This window comes from Fukomys damarensis, unplaced genomic scaffold (genome assembly GCF_012274545.1).
Source record: "Fukomys damarensis isolate Sample0158 unplaced genomic scaffold, DMR_v1.0_HiC HiC_scaffold_15, whole genome shotgun sequence".
In the NCBI taxonomy this organism is placed as follows: Eukaryota; Metazoa; Chordata; class Mammalia; order Rodentia; family Bathyergidae; genus Fukomys; species Fukomys damarensis.
Window position 1 is genome coordinate 23097137 of NW_022900927.1, and position 13164 is coordinate 23110300.

The 13164-nt window shown below is 42.8% G+C and overlaps 1 protein-coding gene across 1 annotated transcript in view; it reads right to left on the minus strand.

Moving 5' to 3' along the window:
* The window catches only part of Ptges3 (prostaglandin E synthase 3), a 24396-nt gene extending 23624 nt beyond the window's left edge, over positions 1-772 (minus strand). Inside the window, exon 1 of the mRNA XM_010644652.3 lies at positions 408-772. Coding sequence (XP_010642954.1) covers positions 408-409 — 2 coding nt within the window. The 5' untranslated portion in view covers positions 410-772. The remainder of the gene's footprint in view (positions 1-407) is intronic.
* Between the last annotated feature and the right edge of the window lie 12392 nt (positions 773-13164).

A 13164-nucleotide genomic window follows, 5' to 3' on the forward strand; every position in this document is an offset into this window, starting at 1 on the left:
CGCGCGTCCCCACCACAGGTGCGCCCTGCCCGGTGTCGCCACCGCGGGGTCCACACCTCCAGCGCCCGCGTGGCCGCACGCTCCCAGTACCTCAGGGCCTTAACGCTAAGTAGTGGAGTTAGGACCGACCCGGGCCGCCCAAAGGAAAAAGAGGGGTTTCTGACGCCGGCAAGCGGAGGAACGGTTCAGGGGTGGGGGAAGCGGTCATCTGGAGCAAAAATGTCCTCCATCCGCCAACAGTAAGCGGAACGAAGATCTCGAACCTCCCACTCCAAGGCCAGGGACGACCGCCCCACTGAGGAGCCCAAAGGGGGGAAGGGCGGGGAGCTGCTTGCTTCCCGGGAGCCCCCCGTGCGGCCTGGGCCCCGCTCCGGGGCGACATTCCCTCGGCGGGATGTCGCACTCACATCGTGAACAGGGTAGGGGGACGGGCGAGCGGGTGGGCGGGCCTCTAGCGGCGTCTGCTGGGGAGTCGACTCCTCTCCGGTGGCGACTCGGCGTTGTTTCCCCGGTCGCGGCCTCTGCTCGCTCCCCACAGGCGACGGCGACGGCGGGCTCGACCTGGCTTCCCACAATGCACCGCGCGCAGAGAGCGGCTCCTTGGTCGCGGACAAGAGGAAAGTGTAGGAAAACCGGCGCGAGGACGGAGAATGAACGTGCGTGCGCGCGAGCGAGGGGTGGTGAGGCCAGGCGGCGGCTGGTGACGCAGCAAAATGCCCGGGCCGAACCTCCGCGCGTGCGCAGTTTTTGTTTTCAGGCTCCTGCCCGGCTTTCTAGAGATATCTACGGAAAGGGCGGGGCCTCCCAGCTCCTTCGCGAGGCTTCCCGGCGCCGGCCCCGCCCTTCGTTGCTCGCCCCCCTCCTTCCAGGTTGCCTCTTTCCTGCCTGGTTCCCGCCTCTCCTTCCGCGCTCAGCTCTCGCGTTAGGCCGAAACCGTTGGCTTCCTAACCGCCTGGCCACGCGCTGCGGGCGAGTTCCTGGAGCTCTGTTCGCTTTGCCCTGAGGAAGGCTGATGCGAAGGGACGTAGAGTCGCGAGCCTTGATAAGTGACCTGAAGCACTCGTTACTCAGACCACTGAGGAAACTATTCTTAGCAAAAAGATTCGAAAAGCCGGTACTGCTGGAGTTGGCGAACAGCTAACTTGAGAATCAGATCGCCTTGGTCTTGCGGGCCCCCGTCCCGGACTATGGAGGGACGATCGCCGCCGTTGGAAGCGCCTTTGCTCCGACGTTGAGACGTTAGTGCTGTCTGTAGGACAGGAAGGCTCATTAAGGAGAGTGGGATTTGCAGTCTCCGAGTCCCCGGTTGGCACATGGGTCCCCCATCTGCTGTACCCCGCTAGTTCTTGAACGGTGGCTGTGCGCAGCCCCTCTGGGCTGAGGTGCAGTGGGGATACTGACGAAGAAAATCAAACAAGTTCTTTCTCACCAAAGAAACCCCCAATGGTGGAAGAAAGGACACATCAGTGCAACTCTATTTAGAACACAGAGGCCCAAGGAAACTGCCAGAAAGCGCTTGGAAAGCGTTTGTGTGTCATACTACGTTATAAGGTGTTTAGTGTCTGTTATGTAAGACAGGTATTGGTACTGCGAAATTCGGACCCTAGGCATAAATTACATTAAAAGAGGAGCTGAAGCTTGCGTGTGGTGGTGCACACTGTAATCCCAGCATCTTGGGAGGATACAGCATGATTCAAGCCAGGGTGGGAGACTTAGTGATACTGTCCTAAAAATTCAAAAAGGGCGAGGCTATTGTAGCTCAGTGTGAAGGCCCTGAATTCAACCCCTAGTACAAAACAAAAAACCCTGTACTGTTCATTTTTTCCCAATCGAATTAAAAGCATAAATACCACAACTCAACCTGGGCAAAAGCCAAAACCTGACAATTTCACAGGTTAGATTTAATCTGCAGGCCCTAATTTGCCAATGTTTGGCCTAGAAATTCCAAAGTGTAGAGAAATAATTCAAGATAAATTTTGGTGGTATTTGCTTATAACCTAAAACTCAGAAGGTGACACAGGAAGATCCCAAATTTCAGGCCGCCCTAGACAAAAGTAAATTTTAAAACTCCGTGATGGCACACCAGAAATCCTAGCACCGTGGAAAGCTAAAATAGAAGGGATCCCAAACTGGAGCTCAAACCGGTATGGTGGTACAAGCCAGTAATGCCAGCATTTGGGAAGCTGAGGCAGAAGGATTGCAGCAAGTTAAGGCCAAGCTGAGCTACCTACTGAGTTCAGTGCTTGTCTGAATTACATGGACTGTCCAAACAGAAAAAAAAAGAAAGAGGGCCAGGGGTTTAGCTCAGTGACACTGCACCTGCGTCAAAAACACAAGGTCCCGATTTCGCTCCCTAGTACTAAAAAAAAAAAGGAGCTCAACCTGGGTAATTTAGCATTTTTTAGCATTTTTTTAATATACCCTTATTTCAAAGTATAAAAAGGGGTCGGGGAGTGTAGTGGAAAGGCCTTGAGTTCAATCTCTAATGCCAGGCAGAATGGAAAAAAAAAAATCACAAATAACTCAATGACATTCTGTATTTATCTTGTATCTGTTGGGAAGCTACTGAAGTTTTATTTTTTAAAAAACATTTATTTATTTATTTATTTTTGGTTTTTTGAGACAGGGTCTCACTATGTAGTTGAGACTGACCTGGAACTCACTATGTAGCTCAGGCTGGTCTCGAACTCACAGAGATCCTCCTGCCTCAGCCCCTGAGCGCTGGGATTACAGGCGTGCGCCACAACGCCCGGCCAAATGTGTGTGTTTCTTTTTTGTTTGTTTGTTTTTTGGTTTTTTTTGGTACGGGGGATTGAACTCGGGTCCTTGCTTGCAAGGCAGGCCACCGAACCGCTGAGCTAAATCCCTGGCTGAAGTTTTTTAAAAGTAACACCCAAAAACAAAATGACACTGTAAAAAATAAAGTAACTCTTGTTTCCTCCAAATATTAGTTTACTAACAAGATATAAAATGAAGGGCCAGGGATTTAGCTCAGTGGTTCTGCTGCTTTCCTTGAAAGGGCAAGGACCTGAGTTTGATCTCCGTTACAAAAATAAATAAATAAAATGAAGCTGGGTGTAGTGGCCCATGCTATAATCCTAGCACTCAGGAGGCTGAGGCAGAAGGCTCACTAAGAGTTCTACACCAGCCTGGGCTACATAGTTCAATGTTAACCTGGACTGCATAGCAAACAAAAGGCTGGGTATGGTGGCAGATCCCTGTAATCTCAGGACTAGGGAGGCTGAGACAGGATGATGACAGTGAGTTTGAGACCAGCCTGGGCTACATAGGACAGTCTGAATTACACAGCCAGACCTGTGTGTCACACATGCATACACATACACACACACACACGCACACACACACACAAACACAAAACCAGCCTAGGCTACAGCCTAGACCCTTCTCAAACACAAAACAACAAAATAAGCAAGTTTTATCATATTTGAAACATGAGAGAAGCCTGTGCAAAGGAAAATTAACAGGCTAACAGCAAGTCTTGCTTGAGGTGAGTTAGGAGAGGATAAAAGATATAGGAAAGAAAAAAAAAGCCCCTAGGATGAGGGAAAATGAAAGTAGTCTAAGAAGCTAGACATGGTGGCCTAACACTAGGGAAGCTGAGGCAGAAGCACCATGAGTTTGAGGCACATAAGCATTTGCCACCACACCCAGTGGTGGCAGCTTCTGGTTCCTAGAATGAAACAACATGCCAAATTCAGAAGCTATGGCAAAATTAAGAGCCCTGAAAGCATTATTATAAGTGGATTTTTTAGCCAGGCATGGTGGCATATGCCTGTAATCCCAGCACTAGAGTGGCTGAGACAGGAATGGGATTGCCATGAGTTTGAGGTCAGCCTGAACTGCATAGCAAGTCCTTGTCTCAAAAAATAAAATTCAAAAATATTTTTCTTAGAAATTAGTACTAGAACTTCATTATCTCTACATTTTAACTCATTATCTGTTTAAAGTGCAAAGAACAAAATAATACAATAAATCTAAAGCAGTTTAAAATGGAAAGATTCACACATCTGTAATTCCAACACAGGAGACTGAGGCAAGAGGATCATCACAAATCAAGGTGAGCCTGGGCTACATAGTGAGCTCAAAGCCAGCCTGAACTACATAAGGAGACTTTATCTCAAAAAAATAAAAGGGCCAGGGATTTAGCTCAGAGATGCCACACCTACCTGGCAAGTGCAAGGTCCTGAGTTCCATTCCTGGTTAAAAGCAAGCAAGCATACAAACATAGAGATTTTCTCAAGTTAAAAATTTGCTTTGTGTGTCAATAAATAGCACTAATTTTATGCAATAGTATGAACAATTTTGGGCTTCTTCCCCCGCCCCTTTTTTTCCCCGTACCAGGGATCCAACTGAGAACCTTGAGAGGCAGGTGGCGGAACCACTGAGCCAAATCCCCAGTCCTCTTCCCATTTTTTTTTAACCCTTCCAATTGTTTAGAGTTATAAAGACTCTCAAACTGGGCATGGTGGTGCATGCCTGTAATCCCAGCACCCAGGCTGAGGCAGGAGGATCACTGTGAGTTCGAGTTTCAGGTGAGTCCTAACTACATAGTGAGACCCTGTCTCAAAAAACCAAAAATAAATAAATGAATAATAATATACTAATAAAATAAATTTAAAAATAAAGATTCTCAGAATTAACTTCTATGGCCTAATCCTACTGGCTTTTGTTTTGTTTTTTTGGCCCCAGAGATCGAGCTTGGGTCCTTGTGCTTGTGAGGCAGACGGCAGAAGCCCTGAGCTAAATCCCTGGCCCCAACCTACTGACTTTTTTTTTTTTTTAGTTTTTTTGAGGGTCTCACTATGTAGTTGAGACTGCCCTGGAACTCACTATGTAGCCTAGGCTGGTCTTGAACTCACAGCAATCCTCCTGCCTCAGCCTCCCAAGTACTGGGATTACAGGCATGCACCACCACGCCCGGCTGCAAACCTACTGGCTTTTGAGGACAATCTTACTTGGTTTTATTATCTCTTTAGAGTTGATCTCTTTTTAGGCTAAGAACGAAGTTTAAACTCCTTTCTCAACTGCCACAGTCTGTGAGTATAAACTTGAACTCAGGAATGTGAGGAAAATAACTGGATCTGTAAGCTGAGCTGCTCTGGAGGCTAAAGTAGTAGAATCTTACATTCAAAGTCAGGGGTCAGGGATGTTGCTCAACAGTGCTGTGTCTTGGCAAGCACAAGGTCCTAAATTCGATTCCCGGTAATAGATAAATTCATTCAAAGTCAGTCACCGGCCAGACTGAATTATGTAGAGAGACCTTATCTCAAAAAAAAAAAGAAAAAAAAAATCAAGGTCAACATGTCTCCAAGAAAAGAAAAGAAATGAGAAGAAAATATGAAAGCCTAGAAATCTAATCTAGGACCTTGTGCATGCTATGCAAACTCTGAGCTATACATGCTTATGCTGGGTGTGGTGGTACATGGCTATAATTCCAGCACCCAGAAGGCTGAGGCAGGAGTATTGTGGTGAGTTCCAGGACAGCCTAAGCCACATAGTGAATTTGAAGACAGCCTGAACTACATAGTGAGACTCTTAGCTCAAACAAAAACATAAACAGAACACAATAGCAAAAAAAAAGTTTCTGCACAGTTACAAGAATTGGACAATGAGGGCTGGGGATTTAGCTCAATTGTTCCGGTGCCTGCCTTGCAAACACAAGGACCCGAGTTCGATCCTCAGTACCAAAAAAAAAAAAAAAAAAAAAAAAAAACTGAAAAACAAAAAACAAGAATTGGACAATGAGCCCGGCATGGTGGTGCAAGCCTGTAATCCCAGCATTTAGGAGGCTGAGGCAGGAGAATTGCTGCAAGTCTGAAGCCACCATGGGTTACATAGTTCAGGGCCAGCCTGACCTACAAAGTGAGACCCTGCCTCAGAAAACACTAAAAATAAAAATTGGGTAATGAAGGCCAAAAGTTTTTAGCTGGGTGCTGTGGCACATACCTGTAATCCCAGCACTCCGGAGGCTGAGGCAGAAGGATCACTGCAAGTTTGAGGCCCGCCTGGGTTACATAGTGAGTTCCAGGGCAGTCTCAACTACCTAGTGAGACCCTGTCTCAAAAAGCAAAAAACAAACAAAAAGGTATTTTAAACTTTGCCAATTATTTTTATAGTGTACTATTGGGCAAGGTAAGTCAGTAGTAGCTTAGTAATTTTAACAAGACTTTTTTAGGGGAAAAGATAAAAATGAAATTATGTAAAAATTTTAGCATTGGTCTTTAATAACTTTTTCTATTGAAGGGAACTAGTAGGGTTGAGTGGAGCTGTGCATGTTGGTAACCATAACACTTGGGATGAGTTTGAGGCCAACTAACCTGGATTACATAATGAGGACAAAGTTTCCCTGAACTTCTAAACAAGACCTTGTCTCAAGAACAAAAGCAAAAAAAAAAAAAAAAAAAAATTAACCAGTGGATTTTTGTGAAGACAAACCAAGTCTGGGTCAGAGAAGATACAGGGTGAACCTGAGATATCTTGTTTGTGTCCTAAAGTATGGAAGATTAAAACATTAGTGAACTTGTTTTGCTTCCGGTCATGAAAAATAAACTGTTACTGAATAGCTTCACTGCTGTAAATGACTGGAAGTTGGAAATACATATCAGGTGTTTTTGTTTTTTCTTTTTTTCGTACCAGGGATTGCAGGCACAGTGCCACTGAGCTAAATCCTCACCCTGTCAGGTGTTTTTAAACATTGAACAAAAGCCGCAAAGTGCAAGTTCCCAAGTTTGATCCCTGGTACAAAAAACACAAACAAACAAAAAACATTGAATAATAGAGAAGGAAACAAAGTGAAAATTATGATCTTGACTTTGCACAGACCAAAGTTTAAAGAAACAGTTTCTAAGCAGAGTGTTACAGTCTGGTTACACCAAGGAAACAAAGTTTTTTGAAGGTTATTATATTTTATTTATTTTTTGGTACTGGGGATCAAACTCAGGTCCTCATGCTTTTGAGGCAGGTGGAAGAACCACTGAGCTAAATCCCCAGCCCTAGGAAACAAAGTTTTTATTTTGAAACAGGGCCTCACTAACTTGCTCTGGTAGAACTCCAAGCTACTGTGCCAACATAATTTGTCAACAAGGATATAAAAATACTATAATTTTATCAGACATGTTCAAGAAGTAGAGAAAAAGTTGAAGATGCAAAGTAGGGACATGGAAAAAATATAAAAAATATCTATCTAGGGCTGGGGATTTAGCTCAGTGGTTGCAGTTCTTGCCTCACAAGCACAAGAATGGGAGTTCAATCCCCAGTACAAAAAAAAAAAAAATCTATATTACAAAAATGAAAAGATCAAGAGCCAGGGATTTAGCTCAGTGTCCTCACAGATGCAAGGTTCTGAGTTCAATCCCCAGTACCAAAAAGATAAAAAGAAAAGATCAAGCCACATGTGGTGGTGCATGCCTGTAATCCCAGATGCTCAGGAGCCTAAGGTAGGAAGATCACAAATTTGAGGCCAGCATGGACAATTTCAAAATAAAAAGGGCTGCGGCTATAGCTTAGTAGGAAGCCTGAGGTCTTGGATTCAATCATCAGTACTGAAAAATAAATGTGGAAAGTACAATGCTGCAATTAAAAGATATGTTAGATGACGTGGAATTAAGGGAAGATTAGATACTGTGTAAAAAGTAATTAGTGTACTTGAAGACATAGCAATACTATCTACAAGAGTGGGAAAAAGAGTTTTTGAAAACAAGCCAGGCCGGGTGTGGTGCGCACGCCTGTAATCCCAGTGCTTGGGAGGCTGAGGCAGGAGGATCGCTGTGAGTTTGAGACCAGCCTGGGCTACATAGTGAGTTCCAGGTCAGTCTCAACTACATAGTGAGACCCTATAAAAAAAAAAAAAAAAAAAAAAAAAGAAGCCAGGTGTGGTAGTACACCCTTGAAATCCTAGTATGTGGGAGGCTGAGGCAGGAGGGTGTCTCTGAGTTTGAGGCCAAGCTGGCTACATAATGAGTTTACATGTCTCATACTGAGACCCTGTCTCAAAGAAAAAAAAAAAGATCATCCATTAGCTCTGGGACGATTTTTTAAACAAAACATTTAGATGTACATAATGATAACATTTATTGTAGGAAATTTGTTCCTGTACATGATACATTGTGCTTCTTTTTCCCCATCTCCCCTTTGATCCTTCTTCCTCACTTTATTTACAAAAGCTTTGTTTCCATTTTTTCCTTCTGTTTTTTTTGTACCTTCTTTCCTCTGTCTAGTTTTCCCTTCTCATTTGAATATTTTCCTCCCATATTTCCCAATACATTTTGTTTGTTTGGTTTTTTTGGTACTGGGGATCAAACTCTGGTCCTTGTGCTTGCAAAGGTAGGCAGCAGAACCTCTGAGCTAAATCCCCACACCCGGCTCACATGGTATTTAAATGTGTATTTGATTTATTTCACTTAAGAGTATGGTCTCAAGGTCCATCCATGTAGCTATAAGGTATCGTGTAATCTGCAAAGAATGACACTTTAACGTCTTCCTACTTGGTCATTATTTTTTTTTTTTTTTTTTTTTTTGTACCAGGGGTTGAACTCCGGACCTTGTGCTTCGAAGGCAGGTGGCAGCACCATAATCTTCTTTATGATTGTTGCATTCTGTTTGCCAGTATCTTTCTGAGGTGTTTTGTTTTGTTGTTTGTTTTGCACTGGGGACTGAATTTAGGACCTTGTGCATGCGAAGCGGGTGCAGTGTCCTTCAGCTAAATCCCTGGCCCTCTTACTGAGGATTTTTGTATCTGTGTTCATTAGGGAGATTGGTCTGTAGTTCTCTTTTTCATTAGATCCTTCTCCAGTTTTGGTATCAGGGTAATACTTGCTTCCAGGAACGAATTTGAGAGTATTGCTTCCCTTTCAATTTCATTAGAGAGTTTGACAAGTAGAGGCACTAGGGCTTTGCTAAATTTCTTGTAGAATTTGCAGTGAATCTGTCAGGGCCTGGGCTTTTCTTTGTTGGTAGGTTTTAATTACATCTTCATTGACTAATACAGGTTTATTTAGAATTTTTATATCTTCTTGACTCAGCTTTGGTAATTCATATGTTTCTAGGAATCTGTGCATAACTTCTGTGTTTATTTATTTACCTTTTTTCTGGTACTGAGGATTTAACTCAGGACCTTGTGCTTGACAGACAGGCGCCACTGAGCTACATCCTCAGTCCCTTTAACTTCTGTGTTTTCCATCTTATTAGAATACAAGTTCTCAAAATTAGTATTAATCTTCTGGATTTCTGCAGGATCTGTTGTGATTTCACCCTTTTCATTCCTAATTGCATGGGTTTCAGTCTTTTCTTTTTTTGATAAATTTGGCTAAGGGTTTGTGCATTTTATTTAACCTTTCAAAGAACCAACTCTTTGATTCATTGATTCTTTGTATTGTTTTCTTTCTTTCTTTTGTTTTGTTTTGGTTCTTGAGACAGGGTCTCACTAGGTAGTTGAGACTGAACTGGAACTCACTATGTAGCCCAGGCTGGTCTCAAACTCACAGTGATCCTCCTGCCTCAGCCTCCCGAATGCTGGGATTACAGGTGTGCACCACTATGCCTGGCTTGTATTATTTTCTTAGTCTCCATTAATTTCTGCTTTGATGCTCTGATCTATATTTCCTCTCTGGTGTGAGTTTTGGGCTTGACTTACTCTTCTTTTTCTAGAAGCTTGATGTTCAACATTAGGGTGTTTATTTGTGCTTGTTCTGTTTTTCTCATATGGGAATTTACCACTATAAATTTCCCTTGTAGGACTGTTTTCATTGTGTCCCATAGTTCCGGTATGTTGTATTGGCATTATCATTTAACTGTAGAAACTGTCTAATTTCTTTTCTTTTCTTTCTTTTCTCTTTCTCCCTCTCCCTCCCTCCTCCCTCTCCCTCTCCCTTTCTTGTACTGGGGATCTGGTCCTTGCGCTTGCAAGGCAGGCGGTGGAAACACTGAGCTAAATCCCTGGTCCTGGGAGGGTGTTTTGTACTTAGTTATTTATTTATATTGGGAATTGAACTCAGGACCTTGCATTTGTGAAGGTGATGGCACCACTGAGCTAAATCTCCAGCTTTTTTTTTTTTTTTTTTTTTTTTTGTACTGGGGATCGAACTTGGGCAGGTAGAACCACTGAGCTAAAACCCAGGCCCATCACAGTGATTCTCATGCCTCATACTTCCAAGTGTTGAGATTGCACCACTACCATGTCTGGCCCTAGGAGGGTGTTACTGAATTTCCATGTATTTATGAAGTTCTTGTAATTTCTTTTGCACTGATTTCCACTTCATTGCATTATGGTCTGATAATATGCATGAGATAATTTCAATACCTCTGCATTTATTTAAGCATGTTCTATGAGCTAGTATGTGGTCTATTTTGGAGAATGTCCACAGTGTGCAGCTGAAAAGAATGTGTATTCTGGGCCGGGGATTTAGCTCAGTGGTTCCGCCACCTGCCTTGCAAGCACAAGGACCCGAGTTCGATTCCTGGTACCAAAAACAAAAACAAAAGAATGTGTATTCTGATGTTATGGGGTGGAACACTCTAGATATTTACTAAATCTATTTGTTCTAAAGTTTGGTTCAGTTCTGATATTTCTTTATTGATTCTTTTTGTCTAGTTTAATCTGCCTACGTCTGACAGTGGAGTATTGAGGTTCCCCATTACAATTCTATTAGTGCTTATGTTATTTGTCATGACCATTAATATTTTTTGGATTTTTTTTTTCTAGTACTGGGGATAGAACTCAGGATCTTGCACTTGAGGCAGGTGCAGCACTACTCAGCTAAATCCCTGACCCCTATGTCCATTAGTATGTTATCTAGTTAGGTATGCTGGCTTTTGGTGTATATACCAAATATGATTGTTTTGTTTTTGTCTTTTTTTAGTTTTTTTTGAGACAGTGTCTCACTATGTAGTTGAGACTGACCTGGAACTCACTACATAGCCCAGGCTGGTCTCAAACTCAGTGATCCTCCTGCCTCAGCCTCCTGAGTGCTGGGATTACAGGGGTGCACCACCACGCCCAGCTCCAAATATGATTGTTATGTGTTTCTTGGATTGTTCTCTTTACAGGGACATAGTGACCTTGTCTGTTTTTTTTGGTACTGGGGACTGAACTCCAGACCTTGATGCTTGGGAGGCAGGTGGTAACACCACTAAGCTAAATCCCTGGCCTGTTCTTTGTCTTTCTTAATCTTGGCTTTGTCTGCCAATAGAGTAGCTACACCGTTTTTCTAGTTTCCTGTTTCATAGAGTATTGCTTTCCAGTCTATGATTTTTTGAAATAAATATATTTCTTGTATAGAGCGTATTGTTGAATCTTGCTTCTTGATCCATTCTGCCAGTCTGATTGCTGAATTGAGACCATTTACATTGATACAACTGATAACATAGACTTATCCTTGTCACGTTACTTTTCTGTTATTGGTTCCCTTTTGTTCTTGTGTAATTACTTGCCTTGCCTGGTGGATTCATCCTGTAGGGGTTCACGGAGTTGTAGTCCTCATCTTTTTCTAGAATGTCCTTCAGAACATTTTGGAGTGCTAGTTTGGTGGTCATGAAATTTCTTCAGTTGTTTTTTGTCATGAAGTATCTTATTCTCTATCAACTTGTTTTTTCCAGTACTGGGGATCGAACTCAGGACCTTGTGCTTGCCAGGCAGGTGCAACACCAGAGCTACATCCCTGGCCACCTCCATCAATTTTGAAAGATAATTTTGCAGGGTACATTTTTTAAGGACTTGAAATAATTTCACTCCCAAGATTTTCTTTGTTTCTCTCTCTCTCTCTTGGTTTGAGACAGGGTCTCATTTGTTAACTTTAACTCCTTAGCCCTGGCTGGCCTACAACTCAGGATAATCCTCTTTCAGCTTCCCAAGTGCTAGGTTACAGGAATGTGCCACCATGCCTGGCTTTCATTGTGGTCATTTGCATTTTATTTGAATTCAGGATGGGGCTGTAATTCATGTCTCAATGCAGGGCAGCTCTGACTTGATCATTCCCACCAGTGGTTACATGCATGATTAGAGTTCAACCTGTCTTCAAAACTTCCATGATGCTGATATACCTTATCCCCATTAACATACTAATCATTTCAAAAATTTTGCTTCTACATTTTTACCCTAATTTCTAAATTTTAGTGTTTCCCTGAAATCTTGACAATCTGTACTTAGGATTCCTATAGTTATTATATAACCTATTTCTATGCTCATCTGAAGTAGTTCTGCTTTTCACTTTTTGTGCTTATGTAACTACAGCTGCCCTAATCATAACCTACTTTGTAGATTGTCTTTTTTTTTTTTTTACCAGGGATTGAATTTGGGACCTTGTGGTTGTAAGGTAGGCTAAATCCCCAGCCTTGTAGATTATGTCTATATGCCACATGCCTTACTTATACTATAGTCACAATCTTCCTTTTCATGAGGTAGCTTTTTGGTAGTCAATTATGAACTCAAGTGTTGGGATTACAGGCCATGTGCCACTAAAACCGGTTTATGTGAGCTCCTTAGAGCAGCGGTGAACTTTTTGGAGCTTTCAATATAACCTGCTGTGACACACATGCCATAGGTTCACCAGCACTGGTAGAGATGTTCTTTGAGTTACAATAGGTTACATACCAATAAACCTATGCTGAACCGAAAATGCATTTAATACACCTAACCTACCAAACACAACTTAGTAACACAACATACATTTTAGGGTTTATCTTTTTGATCATATGGCTAAGTGGCACACTGCCACCGCCCAGCATCAGAGGAGTACTATGCTATATATCACTCGCCTAGAAGATCAAAATTCAAAGCCGTTTCTACTAAATACTTGTTGCTTTGCATCACTGTAAATCTTACAAATTCTAAGTCAAGGGCCGGGAATTTAGCTCAGTGGTTCCACTGCCTGTGTGGAAAGCACAAGGTCCTGAGTTCAATCCCCCATACAAAAGCCGCCCAGCATCAGAGGAGTACTATGCTATATATCACTCGCCTAGAAGATCAAAATTCAAAGCCGTTTCTACTAAATACTTGTTGCTTTGCATCACTGTAAATCTTACAAATTCTAAGTCAAGGGCCGGGAATTTAGCTCAGTGGTTCCACTGCCTGTGTGGAAAGCACAAGGTCCTGAGTTCAATCCCCCATACAAAAGAAAAAAAAAAAATCAGGTGTTACTGGGCCAGGCA